Source organism: Scyliorhinus torazame, chromosome 3 (assembly GCF_047496885.1).
Source record: "Scyliorhinus torazame isolate Kashiwa2021f chromosome 3, sScyTor2.1, whole genome shotgun sequence".
Classification (NCBI taxonomy): Eukaryota; Metazoa; Chordata; class Chondrichthyes; order Carcharhiniformes; family Scyliorhinidae; genus Scyliorhinus; species Scyliorhinus torazame.
This window is the reverse complement of record NC_092709.1, coordinates 341,881,245-341,900,112: the sequence shown is the minus strand read 5'-3', so window position 1 is coordinate 341,900,112 and position 18,868 is coordinate 341,881,245. Positions and strand designations below refer to the sequence as shown.

At 48.7% G+C, this 18,868-nt stretch overlaps 1 protein-coding gene across 4 annotated transcripts in view; it reads right to left on the bottom strand.

Moving 5' to 3' along the window:
• ccdc166 (coiled-coil domain containing 166) overlaps window positions 1–17,156 on the bottom strand; it is a 69,997-nt gene extending 52,841 nt beyond the window's left edge. For 2 of the 4 annotated variants that reach the window (XM_072497718.1, XM_072497721.1), the window contains exons 1-5: window positions 16,863–17,016; window positions 16,645–16,775; window positions 14,324–14,453; window positions 11,901–11,954; window positions 10,855–10,909 (exon numbers count right to left, since the gene is read on the bottom strand). In XM_072497718.1, the coding sequence (XP_072353819.1) occupies window positions 10,855–10,909; window positions 11,901–11,954; window positions 14,324–14,430 (216 nt within the window). In that variant the 5' untranslated portion in view covers window positions 14,431–14,453; window positions 16,645–16,775; window positions 16,863–17,016. Of the gene's footprint in view, window positions 1–10,854; window positions 10,910–11,900; window positions 11,955–14,323; window positions 14,454–16,551; window positions 16,776–16,862 lie in introns of all 4 variants that reach the window. The other 2 variants (XM_072497720.1, XM_072497719.1) reach the window with 2 other exon arrangements.
• Window positions 17,157–18,868: the final 1,712 nt, after the last annotated feature.

Sequence of the window (18,868 nt, the reverse complement as noted above, 5' to 3'; positions counted from 1 at the left end):
GTAACCAAGCATACTCATGCAAGCCTTTGTACGTGTTCATGGTAACATACTCTCAGGATGCCTCATCTAACTCCAATTGCAAGTATGCATGGCTCATGTCCAACACCAAACCCCCAGCATGCTTAGTGTACAGGTCCTCAATCTTAGGTATGGGATAGCGGTCCAATTTTATCACTCAATAAACAGTTGCTTATAGGGAGGGTACCAGAGGATTGGAAAATGGCTAATGTAACACCCCTGTTTAAGGGAGTGAGACAGAAGACTGGAAATTATAGGCCCATTAGCCTTGCTTTGGTTGTTGGTAAGATTTTAGAGTCCATTATTAAAGCTGAGCTCGCGGAGTACTTAGAAGTGCATGATAAAATAGGATTGAGTCAGCACGACTTCGTCAAGGGGAGGTCATGCCTGACAAATCTGTTGGAATTCTTTAAGGAGGTAACAAGGAAGTTAGACAAAAGAGAGCCAGTGGACGTGATCTATTTGTACTTCCAGAAGGTCTTTGACAAGGTGCCATATAGAAGGTTGCTGATAAGATAAGAGCCCATGGTGTTAGGGGCAAGGTACTGGCATGGATAGACGATTGGCTGACTGGCAGAGAGTGGGGATAAAAGGGTCCTTTTCAGGATGGCAGCCAGTGACTAGTGGTGTGCCTCGGGGGTCAGTGTTTCACAATGTGCATTAATGATCTGGAAGAAGGAACTGAAGCATTGTTGCGAAGGTTGCAGACTATACAAAGATATGTAGAGGGACATGTAGTGTTGAGGAAGCAGGGAGGCTGCAGAAGGACCTGAACTTGCTAGGAGAGTTGGCAAAGAAGTTGCAGACGGAATACAGTGTGAGGTTATGCACTTTGGTAGGAAGAATAGAGGCATGGACTATTTTCGAAATGCAAAAAGACTTCAGAAATCAGAAGCACAGAGGGACTTAGGAGTCCTAATTCAGGATTCTCTTAAGGTTAATGTGCAGGTTCAGTCGGCAGTCAGGAAGGCAAATGCAATGTTAGCATTCATGTCGAGAGGGCTAAAATACAAGAGCAGGGATGTATGGTAGCACAGTGGTTAGCACAGTTGCTTCACAGCTCCAGGGTCCCAGGTTTGATTCCCGGCTTGGGTCACTGTCTGTGCGAAGTCTGAATGTCCTCCCTATGACTGCGTGGGTTTCCTCCGGGTGCTCCGGTTTCCTCCCACAGTCCAAAGATGTGTGGGTTAGGTGGATTGGCCATGCTAAATTGCCCTTAGTGTTCAAAAAGGTTAAGTGGGGTCACTGGGTTACAGGGATAGGGTAAATATGTGGGCTTGAGTAGGGTTCTCTTTGTAAGGGCCGGTGCAGACTCGATGGGCCGAATGGCCTCCTTCTGCACTGTAAATTCTATGATACTGTTGAGGCTGTATAAGGTTCTGGTCAGGCCCCATTTGAAGTATTGTGAGCAGCTTTGGGCCCCATATCTAAGGAAGGATGTGCTGGCCTTGGAGAGAGTTCAGAGGAAGTTCACAAGAATGATCCCTGGAATGAAGGACTTGTCATATGAGGACTCTGGGTCTGTACTTGATGGAGTTTAGTAGGATGAGATGGGATCTCATTGAATCTTACAAAATACTGAAAGGCCTGGATAGAGTGAACGTGGAGAGGATGTTTCCATTAGAAGGAGAAACTAGAACCGGAGGGCACAGCCTCAGACTGAAGGGACGATCCTTTAAAACAGAGATGAGGAGGAATTTCTTCAACCAGAGGATGGTGAATCTGTGGAACTCTTTGCCGCAGAAGGCTGTGGAGACCAAATCACTGAGTGTCTTTAAGACAGAGCCAGATAATTTCTTGATTAATAAGGGGATCAGGGGTTATGGGGAGAAGGTAGGAGAATGGGGATGAGAAACATATCAACCACGATTGAATAGCGGAGCAGACTCAATGGGATGAATGGCCTAATTCTGCTCCTATGTCTTATGGTCTTATAAACCCCCAAATTCGGACTGCCTTGTCCGGCTTGAGGCAGGTACGATGGGTATGGCCCACTCTGTGGACTGCACCAGTCTAATGATAGCTCGGTCTTTAAGGAAGCTCTGTTTCCACTTTCTCTAATGTGGAATAAGGAACCGGCCTAGTCCTATAAAATCTTGGTGTGGCTGCTGGGTCTGCATATATTTTGGCTTGAAACGCCCTTTATCTTCCCTAGTACGTCTCAGAAGACCTCAGAGTACCTTTGGATAGCTTTATACAGGTCCTGCTCGTCCAGATTGAATATTCCACCCAATTTAATTTTGTATGTTGGAGCCAGTTATGCCCCATTGAGCTTGGACCCTGTCCACTTACAACGACAAGTGGGAGCCGGGCCAACTGCCACCTGTATGCTCCCGGAGCCATCGTATTCCCCTTGATTTTTAGCGCCCCTCCTATTTAAATGGCTAACTGAGCCGCAGTGTTCTTCAACCCTTCCTGCAAGTAATGATGAACTTGTTCCACTATAACAGTTGCTGAAGACCCGGTGTCTACTTCCATCATTACAGGGCGTCTGTTAACAAGTAGTACCAAGGTTATTGGAACCACTCTGCCCATGTCAATATGATGCCACATTAACACATTCCGCTCAGTTGACTGGTATTCCTCCATAGTGTGAACAGCTGCCAATTATTTTCCCCTTTCTGGGCTGGGCAGGCTCTGTTTAACTCTGCATCTATGCCTCAAGTGACCTCTTTTACTGCATCGAAAACACTTGGTCTCTCGGAATTTGCACGTGCCTGGAGCATGGCTTCTTCCACAATGGAAACATTTGTTGAAACTTGCCATCCGATTAACGTGGCTCCTGCCCCAGTTCCCTCCATGGGTGAATCTTCCCCTATCTGTGCTGTGAGCTTCATTCCTGGTGCTGCTATTTGCGGCCCCTAGCTCCAACTGGTGGGCCTTGTCCCTAGCACGTTTTGCAATTCCTGGGCGCCTTTCTCATCCCCCAACTATGGATAAAGATATTTCGGCCGCCCTTTTTAAATCCAGCTCACATTCCGCCAACAACTTCTTCTGAATAGAAATGTTATTCACCCCACACACCAGATTGTGGCGTAACATATCAGTCAGGGACTTCCCAAAATTAAAATAAATGAATGCCAACTTCCTCAAGGCGGTCATAAAAACTACAATGAATTCACCTGGGGCCCTTTCCATTGAATTGAACGTATACCGCTGAAGGATGATAGAGGTTTTGGGTGATAATGACCTCTGACTAATTCCACAAGATTAAATGGTTTGGAATCAGGGGCCTCAGGATAGGTCAAGCTTTTTATTACACTGTAGGTATTTTTTTTTTAATAAACATTTTATTGAGGTATTTTTTGGTATTATAACAACACAATAAACAATGTACATGAAACTATAAACATAGTGCAAAAGCCATCTCCCTCCCTTACAGGTCCCACCTTTATTAACTCCCTACTACAAAGAACAAACAAAGAACAAAGAAGTGTACAGCACAGGAACAGGCCCTTCGGCCCTCCAAGCCCGTGCCGACCATGCTGCCCGTCTAAACTACAATCTTCTACACTTCCTGGGTCCGTAGCCCTCTATTCCCATCCTATTCATGTATTTGTCAACATGCCCCTTAAATGTCACTATCGTCCCTGCTTCCACCACCTCCTCCGGCAGTGAGTTCCAGGCACCCACTATCCTCTGTGTAAAAAACTTGCCTCGTACATCTACTCTAAACCTTGCCCCTCTCACCTTAAAGCTATGCCCCCTAGTAATTGACCCCTCTACCCTGGGGAAAAGCCTCTGACTATCTACTCTGTCTATGCCCCTCATAATTTTGTAGACCTCGATCAGGTCGCCCCTCAACCTCCGTCGTTCCAGTGAGAACAAACCGAGTTTATTCAATCGCTCCTCATAGCTAATGCCCTCCATACCAGGCAACATTCTGGTAAATCTCTTCTGCACCCTCTCTAAAGCCTCCACATCCTTCTGGTAGTGTGGCGACCAGAATTGAACACTATACTCCAAGTGTGGCCTAACTAAGGTTCTATACAGCTGCAACATGACTTGCCAATTCTTATACACAATGCCCCGGCCAATGAAGGCAAGCATGCCGTATGCCTTCTTGACTACCTTCTCCACCTGTGTTGCCCCTTTCAGTGACCTGTGGACCTATACTCCTAGATCTCTCTGACTTTCAATACTCTTGAGGGTTCTACCATTCACTGTATATTCCCTACCTGCATTCATTACCTCACATTTGTCTGGATTAAACTCCATCTGCCATCTCTCCACCCAAGTCTCTAAACTAAACTAACCCCACCCCCATCCCCCCTTCTGCTGACGATTAATTTTTCGCGAAGAAGTCGATGAACAATCGACTTGTCGGCGAACCCTAACAGTGACCCTCCCAAGGCGAACTTGATTTTCTCCAAACAGAGAAAGCTAGCCATGTCCGATAGCCAGGTCTCCGACTTCGGGGGCTTTGAGTCCCTTCAAGCTAATAGTATCCGTCTCCGGGCTACCAGGGAAGCAAAGGCCAGAACGTCTGCCTCTTTCTCCTCCTGGAGTCCCGGATCCTGCGACACCCCAAAAATCGCCACCTCTGGACTCAACGCCACCCTTGTTTTTAACACCGTGGACATGACATCTGCAAACCCCTGCCAAAATTCCCTAAGCTTTGGACATGTCCAAAACATGTGGACATGGTTCGCTGGTCCTCCCGCACATTTTGCACACCTGTCTTCCACCCCAAAGAACCTGCTCATCCGGGCCACTGTCATGTGAGCCCGGTGAACAACCTTAAATTGTATCAGGCTGAGCCTGGCACATGTTGCGGACGCGCTGACTCTACTCATCGCATCTGTCCATAGACCATCCTCTATCTCTCCTCCCAGCTCCTCCTCCCACTTGCTCTTCAACTCCTCGGTCTGCGTCTCCTCTGACCCCATAAGTTCCTTGTAAATGTCCGAGATGCTCCCTTCTCCTATCCAACCTCTGGAAACTACCCTGTCCTGAATCCCCCTTAGCGGTAGGAGCGGGAAGATTGACACCTGTTTACGTAGGAAGTCTCGCACCTGCAGATACCTGAATTTGTTTCCCCTCGCCAACCCAAACTTCTCCTCCAGCGCCCTCATACTCGGAAAGCTCCCCTCTATAAACATATGGGCAGCACGGTAGCATTGTGGATAGCACAATTGCTTCACAGCTCCAGGGTCCCAGGTTCGATTCCGGCTTGGGTCACTGTCTGTGCGGAGTCTGCACATCCTCCCAGTGTGTGCGTGGGTTTCCTCTGGGTGCTCCGGTTTCCTCCCACAGTCCAAAGATGTGCAGGTTAGGTGGATTAGTGTCCAAAATTGCCCTTAGTGTTGGGTGGGGTTACTGGGTTATGGGGATAGGGTGGAGGTGTCGGCCGTGGGTGGGATGCTCTTTCCAAGAGTCGGTGCAGACTCGATGGGCCGAATGGCCTCCTTCTGCACTGTAAATTCTATGAAATCTATGAAAACTATATCCCCCATCCTCTCAATATCCGGAAACCCCCATCCATACTTCCTGTGGTAAGCCGGTGATTATTACAGATTGGGGACCAGACCGATGCTCCCGCATGTCTCCTCCATTGCCCCCAGACTCCCAGAAACCTGACCCAGTCAATAAAGCCCCGCCCAAGTCCGAACCGTCCCAGTTGTCATCTGAGATTACCTTTAAGAAATGGGTGTTTATCAGTGATGTCAGAGTGTGGGTGGAGCTGGGCTGTCTGTCAGCTTTTTACTTTCGTTTTAGTCTCGTTTTCAGAGCTGGATAGCTGCAGTCACAGCCAGATGATGTATTAGAGTCTCTCTCTGTAATCTAAAGAATGTAAATCGATCCTTTGGTGATCCTTTGGTGATTTAAAACTAATAACTGCTCTCAGTAGTGATTTTAACCTGATGTGCTTCTGTTGAAAGTTTTTATTTAAAGTCTTATGGATGTTAAAAGGAAAGTAAGAATTACTTAGTGTTGTATTCTTTGGGGGTTGTATTTGAATTAATGGTTGCTAAGATGTTCACTGTATGTTTTAAAAAGGTTAACTTGAGTTCATAGAATAAACATTGTTTTGCTTTAAAAAATACTTTTCCATTTCTGCTGTATCACACCTGTAGAGTGGGCCGTGTGCTACCCATAACACAATCTATTAAAAGTTGTGGGTCAGGTGAACTCCATGATACACTTGGGGTTCTCTAAACCCTGGCCCATAACACAGTACCTCCCACAGATAATCCCATTCTACCCGATCAAAAGCCTTTTTTGCATCCATTGCGATCACTACCTCCACCTCCCTACCTTCCGGGGGCATCATGATCACATTTAACAACCTTCTTACATTGGCCACCAACTGCCTACCCTTAACAAACCCCGTCTGGCCCTCCCCAATAACGTCCGGCACACAATCCTCAATCCTGGAGGACAAATTTTGGCCAGCAGTTTGGCGTCCACATTCAACAGGGATATCGACCTGTAGGACCCACACAGCTCCGGATTCTTGTCCCGCTTCAGAATCAGCGAAATTGCGGCCTGTGACATCGTCTGGGGCAGCACCTCTCTTTCCCTTGTCTCATTGAACATCCTCATCAACACCGGTCCCAATATCCCGGAGAACATTTTGTAAAACTCCACTGGGTACCCATCCGGCCCTGGGGCTTTACCCGACTGCATGGCCTTCAGATCCTCCACTATCTATTCCAACCCGATCGGGGCCCCCAGCCCTTCTACCAGCTTCCCGTCCACCTTTGGGAAATTCAGCCCCCCCAAGAAGTGCTTCATCCCCTCCGGCCCCGTAGGGGGTTCCGACCTATACAGCCTACTGGAGAAATCCCTAAACGTCTTATTCACCCCTGCTGAATCTCCAACCAGGTTCCCATCATCGTCATTTACTTTCCCTATCTCCCTGGCTGCCTCCCTCTTTTGAAGCAGTTGTGCAAGCATTCTCTCCATCGCCCCCCTCGCCTTTCTCAGCTGCTCCACCGCACTCCCTGTGGTTAACAAGCCGAACTCCAGCATTCCCTTAAAAGCTCTGCCTCTGGGGTCTCCGCATACCTCCTACGATCTGTAATTTCTCCTTAACCAGTCGGCCGGTCTCTGCCGTGTCCACCTTCTCCCTATGGGCCCGTATCGAGATCAGTTCCCCTCTGACCACCGCCTTCAGTGCTCCCCAAACCATTGCTGCTGAAATTTCCCCCGCGTCGTTGACCTGCAGGTAGTTCTGAATACATTTCCTCAGCCACTCGCACACCCCTTCGTCAGCCAAAAGACCCACATCCAACCTCCAGTGCAAGCGTTGGTTACTGTCTTTACTAACCTGCAGGTCAACCCAGTGCGGAGCATGGTCTGAGATTGTGATCGCCGAGTACCCCGTGTCCACCACCCCTGCCAGTAAGGCCCTGCTCACAATAAAGAAATCAATCCGGGAGTACACTTTATGCACGTATGAGTAGAAGGAGAACTCCTTCACCCTCAGCTACCCAAATCTCCATGGATCCACCCCGTCCATGAACCTTTTTAGTTCCTTTGCCATTGCTGGTACCCTGCCCGTTTTCGAGCTTGACCGGTCCAAGCCAGGGTCAATAACTGTTGAAGTCCCCTCCTATGACCAACCTATGTGAATCCAGGTCTGGTATCTTCCCCAGCATCCTCTTTATAAACTCCACATCATCCCAATTTGGCACATACACATTTACTATACCACCTGCATCCCCCCCCCCCCCCCAGTTTCCCACTGACCATAATGTACCGACCTCCCACATCCTAAACTATTCTACCGGCCTCAAACACCACCCGCTTATTGATCAGGATCGCGACACCTCTAGTGTTTGAATCCAGTCCCGAGTGAAAGACCTGACTGACCCAGCCTTTCCTCAATCTAATCTGGTCAGCTACTCTAAGATGTGTCTCTTGCACAGTCCCTTGCAACATTACCACATCCACCTTCAGTCCCCTAAGATGCACAAACACATGTGCCCTCTTGACCGGCCCATTTAACCCTCGAACATTCCAGATGTTCAGCCTAGTTGGGGGTCTCTTTGCCCCCCCACTTCGCCGATCAGCCATCCCCTTTTTGGGCCCGCCTCCAGCCCATACTCTGCGCCTCCACCTGCCTGCCCCCAGGCAGCATCCGCCCCCAACCTCCTCTCTGTCCCTTGGCCCAAGTCCCTCCCTCGTCAGCAGAACATTTCACCCCCCTCCCCCCCCTAGTAACAACACTCTGTAACCCAGCCCCTTTGATAAACCAAACATATGCACCCCCCCCCCCCCCCCCCCACTGCGCTTCCATGAGCTTGCCTGCCCAGTCAGCTTGGTGGCCCCATCTCTGGTGCCGGATAGTCTCCCACCTATTGTTCCCTCCCCACCCGCTCATACAAATATACTCCCAACACAATTGCCCGACAGAAAAACACCAAAATCTAAACAAACACACCTCCATCTCCCAACAGTGCAAATGAAAACCTTAACTCACTCAGCTCTGCCACTGGCCCCAAATCAATACAGAAGGCATTACAAACAGCTTCCACAAAACGAAAAACGAGAAACTTTTTTTAAAAAAAGAACAGAGAAACAAAATGAAAAAAAAAACCATGATCGTTGCAGCAAAGTTCAAAAGTTCTCAGTCCACCACCAGACCTTTTCTTTTCACGAAGTCCAGCACATCCTCAGGCGACTCAAAATAAAAGTGCTGTTTCTCGTACGTGACCCAGGGGCGGGCCGGATACAACAGTCCGAACGTCACCTTTTTCTTAAAAAGGATCGACCGAATCTGGTTGAAGCCTGCTCTTCTCCTGGCCACCTCCACACTCAGGTCTTGGTAAACCCGCAGGATACTGTTGTCCCACTTACAGCTCTGTGTCTGCTTGGCCCACTGTAGAATGCGCTCCTTATCCAAGTACCTGTGGAATCTCACCACCATTGCCCTTGGGAGGTCTCCCGTTCGCGGCTTCCTCGCGAGTGCTCTGTGAGCCCTGTCCACCTCCAAGGGTCAGGAGAATGCCCCATCCCCCAGCAGCTTCTCAAACATATCTGCGATGTATGCCCCAGCGTCCGCTCCTTCGGACCCCTCCGGGAGCCCAACGTTTCTCAAGTTCTGCCGGCGGGGCCTATTCGCTAGGTCCTCCACCTTCTCCAGGAGCTTCTTCTGCTGGTCTCTCAGCATCCCCACCTCCAACTCCACCACAGTTTGATGTTCCTCCTGCTCAGCCAGCGCCTTCTCCACCTTCTGGATCGCCCGATCTTGGGCGTCCAATCTAAGCTCCAGCCGTTCAATCGACTCTTTTGTCAGGTCCAAGCAGTCCCGTTTCTGCTTAGCAAAGCCTTCCTGAATAACTTGCATCAGCTGCCCCGTTGACTGCTGGGTCGACAAACCAGAGGTCCGGTCCTCCGCAATGCTGTCTCCCGCTGCAGCTTCAGCCCAAGCCTTCTCTGTCTTTCTGTTTCTGCCTTTCCGAGCACTTCTAGTCCTTCTCTCCATGCACCAATGTGGGAATTCAGTACACAATTGCCTCTGGTTTTCAATTCAAGTCCGGTACAAAATCAGGGGGAAAGGTCCAAAAGTCCAACCCGAGCGGGAGCCACCAAATTTGCGACTTACTCCTTCATAGCCGCCACCGGAAGTCCATTACACTGTAGGTCTGAGTGCCACAGGCCATGCGCAAAATAATATTTTGTCTTTTGACCCCTTCCATGCCGTTTGGTCTGCAAATTGGCGCATACCCCCCTCATATTGCACCCAATCTTCATCTGCATTGAAAGGCTCAAGTTTACCAAAAAGCAGCATGATCGTGCTCCTTCCGCTGGGCACTGGAAATAACTAGGAACTGGGCGTGGAAAAACTACTGTGCTCGTACCAGAATCGTGTCCTTCTACTTCGTCGCCAATATAGTAACAGAACTCCAGGCGACCATCAGCGGATAACAGCAACAGACAGTTTATTTAGAGGCAAAAACTAATTACAGAAAGTACAAAGGATCACTGCAATACCAGCCAGCGACTCCAACTCTTCTCCCAGACTAGATCTGGTCTGCAGGGGTGGCATGGTAGCACAGTGGGTAGCACTGTTGCTTCACAGCACCAGGGACCTGGGTTCAATTCCCAGCTTGGGTCACTATCTGTGCGGAGTCTGCACGTTCTCCCCGTGTCTGCGTCGGGTTCCTCCGGGTGCTCCAGTTTCCTCCCAGAAGTCCCGAAAGACGTGCTGATAGGTGAATTGGACCTTCTGAATTCTCCCTCAGTGTACCTGAATAGGCGCCGGAATGTGGCGACTAGGGGCTTTTCACAGTAATTTGATTGCAGTGTTAATGTAAGCCTACTTGTGACAATAATAAAGATTCTTATTAGGTTTTAATGTGCTAGAACCACGTGTGCTTTGCCCTGATGGGCTGGGCATCACGTGACCTTTGAGGTTTGCTGAGGCCTTGGTCGGGGAGGTCACGTGACCCCCCCCCCCCCCCCCCCCCCCCCCGATGTTTGCCACAGTAGCTGCAAGCCACATACCATCCTGACTTGGAAATATATCGCCGTTCTTTCACTGTTGCGAGGTCAAAATCCCGGAATTCTCTCTTCCAAACAGCACTGTAGGTGTTCCTACACCATAGGAATACAGGAGATGGCTCACAGTGAGGGATGGGCAACAAATACAGGCCTAGCCAGCAATACTCACACCCCATGAGCAAATGAAAAAAGGCCACTCCCTGCCCCCCCCCCACCCCCACCCCACCCACCCACCTATCCCAGTCTCTGACCCCCAACCCACCACTTGACCTAATCCATGATCCTTTGCCTCAGTCCCTGACACCCTGAGCCGGTCCCTAAGCCCCAGGCCCTGGTACAAATTCCTCCCTATCTCCCCCTTGTGGTAATGTGCTGTATACTCACGGTCTCCAGGCGGGTCTGCTGAGCTTCCTTTTCTAGGAATTCATTCTCCTTCCGCCTGGGAAGTGATGGCTAAAGAAAGTTATCAGCAAATCATTTCTCTATAAATACACAAACATGCTTGCTATTTCAGGTAATATCTCAATCAGTACAGGTGAGGGAGACCATTCAGTCCATCACGTTGATCCGGCAGTAGCCCCTCCCAGAAGTATTTTTTCATTCCCTTGTTATTATGGATATTTAAGGACCCTGGGCTGGATTCTCCGATTCTGGGGCTATGTTCCCACGTCGGCGTGGGAATGGTGGCATTTTACACCAGAACAACTGGCGCAAAACGGCCACCGATTCTTTGTTTTGCAGGGGCTAGCAGGATGGCAGCGTAGAGCACCCGGCTCTAGCTGCCGATACGCCCCGGAGAATTGCCGGGTCAGTGGCTGCGCATGCACACGGCAGCGGCCACGCCGTGCAACATGGTGCCGGCCCCGCGTGGACCTGGCCTGCAAAATAGTCCCCCCCTTCGGCCGACTCGGGTGCCACGGACCACCCCGTCACAGTGACCCAGCCCCGAATAATGTCCCCACCTGCCCGCAGATCAGCCCTCCCCCGACTGTGGCGACTGTGTCCGCAGCCGCCACGTCGAGTTCCCGACGGGTGAGACCATGAGAGACCCACACCGTCGGGAAGTCGGCCAGTCGGGGGCACAGCAGGCAACGTCCTGAGGTCTTCGATACGCCGTGCGGCGTACTCTTAGAGCACGCCTCTTTGGAGGGGGTGGAGCATCACGAAAGCTGCACCGTTCCTGATTTGGTCGGAAACTTGGATTGTCTGGCCGATTTGCTAAACTCGATTTCGCCGTCGCCGACCGGCGAATCCAGTCCCATGTCTCTACCTCCTGAAGAGCAAGAGGAGATGGGACAGCAGTGAATTTCAGGTTGGATATTGTCCCCAAGCCTGGAAAGGACTGCAGCACCTGATCTGTCAAGGGAAAGATGAGCCACAATGGGCCATGTCACATATCCACATGTTTAGAAATCCCCAGCAAAGGATACAGGTTATAAATCTTTAACTTCATTTGTTTCAGCTCTTTGACAATTTCATCGTACCTTTCAAATAGAAAAATGAAAATATTAACAATTTTCGAATAATTATTCCTAACTTTCACTTTAACTAACGGGTTGGTTGCTCTATGGCTTGTCCATGACAGCTGTCATCTGTCTTTCACTATCCAGCTCTCACCCAGCCACGTATGCTCACATTGAGTCTACCTATTTCCAGCTCTGACCCTCATTTACAGGTTGCTCCGTGGCGACATTTAAAATAGGCACGGAATTAAGCTCCCTCTACATTGTCCCCATCAAACACTCCCAGGACAGGTACAGCACAGGGTTAGATATAGAGTAAAGCTCCCTCTACACTGTCCTTTCAAACAATCCCAAGACAGGTAAAGCACGGGGTTAGATACAGAGTAAAGCTTCCTCTACACTGTCCACATCAAACACGCCCAGGACAGGTACAGCAAGGGGATAGATACAGAATAAAGCTCCCTCATGGGCGACACGTGGCACAGTGGTTAGCACTGCTGCCTATGGCGCTGAGGACCCAGGTTCGAATCCCGGCCCCAGGTCACTGTCCGTGTGGGGTTTGCACATTCTCCTCGTGTCTGCTTGGGTTTCACCCCCACAACCCAAATATGTGTTGGTTAGGTGGATTGGCCACGCTAAATTGCCCCTTAATTGGAATAAAAATAATTGAGTGCTCTAAATTTATTAAGAAAAGAATAAAGCTCCCTCTACACTGTCCCCATCAAACACTCCCAGGACAGGTACAGCACAGGGTGAGATACAGAGTAAAACCCCCTCTACACTGTCCCATCAAATACTCCAGGGCTTGTACAGTACAGGGTTAGATACAGAGTAAAGCTCCTTCGGCACTGTCCCAGAGTAAAGCTCCTTCTGCACTGTCCCATCCAACACTCCCAGGACAGGTACAGCACGGGTTAGATACAGAATAAAGCTCCCTCTACACTGTTCCCATCAAACAGTCCCAGGACAGGTACAGCACAGGGTTAGATACAGAATGAAGCTCCCTCTACAATGTCTCCATCAAACACTTCCAAGACAGGTGCAGCACGGGGTTAGATACAGAGTGAAGCTCCCTCTACACTGTTTCCATCAAACATTCCCAGGACAGATACAGCACGGGGTTAGGTAAAGAGTAAAGCTCCCTCTACACTGTCTCCATCAAACACTCCCAGGACAGGTGCAGCACGGGGTTAGATACAGTGGAAAGCTCCCTCTACATTGTCCCATCAAACACTCCTAGGACAGGTACAACACAGGTTAGTGAGTAAATCTCTGTCTACACTGTCCCCATCAAACACTCCCAGGACAGGTACAGTACGGGGTTAGATGGAGAGTAAAGCTCCCTCGACACGATCCCCATCAAACACTCCCAGGACAGGTACACACGGGGTTAGATACAAAGTACAGCTCCCTCTACACTGCCCCCATCAAACACTCCCAGAACAGGTAAAGCTTGGGGCTAGATACAGAGTAAAGCTCTCTCTACACTGTCCCCATTAAATAGATGTGGCCAGAATAAATAAAATTTGGCCTCCACCCTATCCCCCCAGTAACCCCAACCATCTTTTTGGACAGGAAAGTGGAACACCCGGAGGAAACCCACGCAAACACGGGGTGAAAGTGCAAACTCCACACAGTCAGCCAAGACCGGAATTGAACCAGTGTGCCCCGAGCTATGAAACAGCGATGCTAGTCACTATGTTGCTGTAGAACATCTTTAAATATCTCTATCTCTATCAAGTGGGAAGCTTAGTGATAGAAACTGGGCGGCATGGACAAGCTAGGCCGAAGGGCCTATTTCCATGCTGTGAAGATCTATGACTCGATCTAGAATGGGCAACAAATGCCGGGCCAGCCAACAATGCCCAAGTTCATGAAAGAATAAACAAAAAGGTAACATATTGTGGTTGAGAATTGTGAGCCGGTGATTAGGGTTGTGTCCTGTTGCGAATGGGTTAGCCCTCAGCTCATTCTGCTTGTGGTTAACCCTCTAGGGACAGCACTGAGGGATGCTCCATTGCTCTGTCAACAGGTGTGAGATTAAACCAAGGTCCCATCTGCCTGTGGTGATGTGGAAGATCCCACAGCCACGATGGGAGAAGGAGCAGGAGCTTTGCCCCAGAGGTCTGATCAGCAGTGTACCCATTGACCAACACCACTGAACCAGAGGGTCACTCCTTTCTCATCACATTCATGACCCTGGGAATTTGCAAAATGGCTGCCGTGTTTAATGAGAGTTCAACAACTTTAACACTGAGGATGTACTAATCTGAGGTGACAAAATCTTCTACAAATGCTAGTTCTTCCTATCTTGGGCTGTTTGCTCTTGGTTCCATTCCAGCCCCCGCAGCCTCTCAGTAACACCGGTTATTAAGTGCTGCCAAACTCACTCATTTTGTAGTGTGACAATTCGCTCTGTAGCTGCCGTCAGAACCTCCAGTTCCATCCCGACTGGCTTGCTCTTGCCTTCGGCACGCCCCTTCTTCTTCTTTGACATACTGCGGTTTCTTTCTCCTCGGCCTGCATTAAAATGTGAGCAGGAAGTTACTTTCAATAATGTGGTCCATGGAACACTTTCTCACCAATTTCCCCCACCCTCCTGAATGACCTGAAGCTTTGCCGTGTGTCCGCCCATCTTCACCCCCCAATTGCCTGCTATCTCTCCATTTGGCCATTCTTTCTCTTCATGTCTGGTTAATGAGCAGCATGAAGTTCTTTGACAGGGGAGAAGAGAGTGGCCTCGGTCTACACATAGCTGCACTCTCCATCGGGAAGCCAGCTAAATATGGATTTACAATTGGACCCAGAGTATGGATTTTTGATGAGGTAGTGGCGTACAGGAAACGTCACTGAACTGGTAACTGGGAACATGGATTCAAATCCCACCATGGCAGCTGGTGGAATTTAATTCAATTTGCAAACCTGGAATTCAAGCCTACTCTCAGTAATGGTGACCATGACAACCATCACCAATTGTAGCAAAAACTCATCTGGTTCACTAGTTAATGTCCTTTAGGGAAGGAAATCCGCCATCCTTACCTGGCCTGGCCGACATGTGATCCAGACCCACAGCAATGTGGTTGACTCTTAACTGCCCTCAGCAACAGCCCAGCAAACCATTTGAGGGCAATTAGGGATGGGCAATGAAAACTGGCCTCAAACGTAACGCCAATATCCCATGAAATAATTTTTTTTAAATTCATTCTCGGGATATGGGCTTGGCCAGTTTTTGTTCCACAGTCTGATTTACCTTGGGACGGTGAGGTTGTACCTTCATCTCTTTGAAGGCCCACTGGTCCATTGCAGAGGGCAGTTAAGAGTCAAGCACCTCAGTATGAGACTGGAGTCACATTTAGGCCTGGACAACTTAAGAACAGGAGGTTTCCTTCCCTAAAGTGTATTAATGAACCTGTTGTGACAACCTGACAGCTTTATGACCACTTTTATTCGCAGAAATTTTCAATTTCTCGATTTTAATTTAACTGAATTCAAATTCTCAATCTCTGGGTTACTAGCCCAGTTACATAATCACTATGCTGCCATATCCATCATTAATCTTGCTTCCTCAAACCCTCTCCCTCCATCATACTCTTATTGTAGCTACAACTAACATCGACTAACTGCATTTTGGGCACCGGTTTACTTATTGGGGAGTGATATGCAGTCACAGTTTAAAACAAATCAAATTTCTTGACTTAGCCCTTGATCACTAATAATAGGGTGGCATCATGGTGTGCTCACACTCAGTATCACTGAGCTGGAGTAGCCCATGTTCAAAACAAGAATGTCATTTGGCAGACTGTTGGACACATCCGTTGAGATATGGGGGGGGGGGGGGAAGAGGCAGAGGGAGAGGCAAGTGGGTGGGGCTTGGTCATTTGGGAAGATAAGAGGAATGCTGAGGTGCTTCCCATAGACATGTAACTGTTACAGAGAGCAGGACAGTTTGTGAAGGACCAAACTGGTGTTGGTCGCGGAATAAGACACAAAGGCGATGGTCCAAGTGACCTGTTTCCAAAGCTGTATCATTTAATAACCCACTGCTACGCTAGCAGCCTGGAAATACAGCACCAGCTGAGGAACATTATTATCTGTAATAAGTTCCATGTTTTAGTAACTTGAAGATGATGATGATAATGATAATCTGTATTGTCACAAGTCGGCTCACATTAACACTGCAGTGAAGTTACTGTGAAAAGCCCCTAGTTGCCACACTCTGGCGCCTATTCGGGTACACTGAGGGAGAATTCATAATGTCCAATTCACCTAACAAGCACGTCTTTCGGGTCTTGTGAGAGGAAACTGGAGCACCCAGAGGAAACCCACGCAGACACGAGGAGAACATGCAGACTCCACACAGACAGTGACCCAAGCCAGGAATCAAAGCTGGGACCCTGGTGCTGTGAAGCCACAGTGCTAACCACTGTGCTACCATGCAGCTCTGCGAAGCCAGCGGTAGTGGGGAATGATTTATTGAACTAAAGATAATACTCTACCCACGGCAGTAACACTCTCTCTATCCAGTCCCTGTTGGGACAACCAACAGCTCCGGGCCTTGCTTGGGCAAGCTGCATATGTAGATCTAACAAGCTCCTGCTGGGTGGCCTCTGCCCCCTACCTGGGAAGCTCGTACTCCACGAGTCCCACGGCGAGATCGACAATGGTTTCCCTGTGGTCCTCGACAAATGCCCACATCTACAATGGAACTTGCCTATGTAAACATGTCACGCTGCAATGACAGGCATCCACCAGCGATGGCACTATTGCAGACTGCAAGCCTCAAGTTGGAAATTCATTCTGCTAACCGACTGTCCTCCTCCACTTTCAGTATTTTACTCCAGACTGTCAAAACAAAAACAAATATTAGGCTCTACAAAGGCGAGGATAAGACAGGATTTAAAAATGGAGACCTAAGTCAGATCTTCCTACTTTCCAAGGATTCTGAGGTCTCAAATCCCACAACACTTGGTCCCCAATTCCCACAAAAATAACAAGCTGAATTTTTTAAAACAAAATGCTATAATCCCCATGTACGTGAATGCTGTGCAATAACTGGGAGATCACTACTGTACCGACAGTCGGTGTGAGCCCAGCAAACAGCCGTCACCATGCCAACAGCTAGAGGGCCCGTCCATCGTCACTGTGGCAACAGCTGGAGGGCCCGCCCCTTCCGTTACAGAAAAATGACTTTTACAACATACAGGTATTTTAAACAAACAATTATTTGAGATCCAAATCAAATGAAATGTTTTGGTTTTAAATATGCGTCACATGGCGGTCTTTTTAACTTTTCGGTCGCCACGGCAACGGCCGGCACAGGAAGTGGATGGGCGCCGTGCTGCTCCGCGCGTTGCATGCTGGAACCTTGGAGACCCGGGCGGCGCGAGGACGCACGGCCGATGGGATGGCGCATGCGACCTGGAGGCGCCGTGACGGCGCATGCTCCCGGTGCAGAGTGGCCGCAGGATTGCTGCTGTTCATTAAGTCCTCCATTAAACATTGATCAAAGTACAGAGGAAAAAACAAAAAATAAATTTCACGAAATATTGCACCTATTTTATATAAATATCCTTGACTAAAGACCTGAGCCCAAAGTCTATGCTGATCCAAGAGTGCAGTGCTGGAGGAGTGCTGCACTGTCCAAGTGCCTTGTGTGTGATAATTCAAGACCCTCTTAAGTAATTTCAAACACCCCATAAAGCGGATACATTGAAGGGGATATCTCCCCAATACCCTGCCCAATTATATCTTAAATTTAGAGTACCCAATTAATTTTTTACAATTCAGGGGCAATTTAGCGTGGCCAATCCACCTAGCCTGCACATCTTTGGGTTGTGGGGGCGAAACCCACGCAGACACGGGGAGAATGTGCAAACCCCACACGGAGAGTGCCCCAGAGCCGGGATCGAACCTGGGACCTCGGCGCCGTGAGGAAGCAGGACTAACCCACTGCGCCACCGTCTGCCCTCCGCCCAATTATATCTTATCCAACTTTTTTTTAAAAACATGAAAATAAATGCAAAATTCTGCAGACGCTGAAAATCTGAAATAAAAGAAAATTCTGGATCAACTGCAGATCTGGCAGCGTCCATGGAGAGAGAAGCAGAGTTAACGTTTCAGGTCAAAATGACCCTCCTACCGAACAGGTCCTCTGCTTATCTCCACACTTGCTGCCAGACCTGCTGAGTTTATCCAGTGTTTTCAGTTTTTAAATATTTGGAGAAAAAAACATGATCTAGTCAGCATCAAATTTCTGACTGGGAGGCTGTGTGCGAGTTGCCTCTGTTAAATTAAATTAGTGACTACACATCAAAAGTGCTTCATTTACTGTAAAGTGTCCTGCTAGGTGCAGAAACAGAGAACTAGAATGATATCAGCATGAGGAATTTAAGTTTACGTGGAGAGATAGAGAAGCAAGGGTTGTTAGAGCAGAGAAGGTCAAGTCAAGATTTCATAGAGGTGTTCAAAATCATGAAGGGTTTTGATAGCGTAAATAGGGAGAAACTGTTCCCACTGAAGGAAGGTTCAGTAACCAGAAAGTGATTGGCAAATGGTCAGAAGGGTCAGGAGGATTTTATTTTATGCAGTTGTTGCGACCTGAGATGCACTGCTTAGGAGGAAGCAGATTCAATACTAATCATCAAAAAATAATTTGATAAGTACTTGAAGGGAAATTTACTAGGATGTGGGAAAAGAACGGAAGGGAGGGATTAATTGGATGACTTTTGCTTATTCTAATCTCGATGTTTCGGGGGCGCTATTTGACAAACAGCAACAGAGGCATCCCTTAATCAATGCCACCAGAACAGGTTAATCGGTTGTTTATTTCTTTGTTGAATCTTGCTGTGCTCCAATTCCCTGCTGCATGTACCTACATGTCAGTGACTACACTTCAAAATTGTATTGCAGGCCAGGAGACATCGAAACGATGTGAG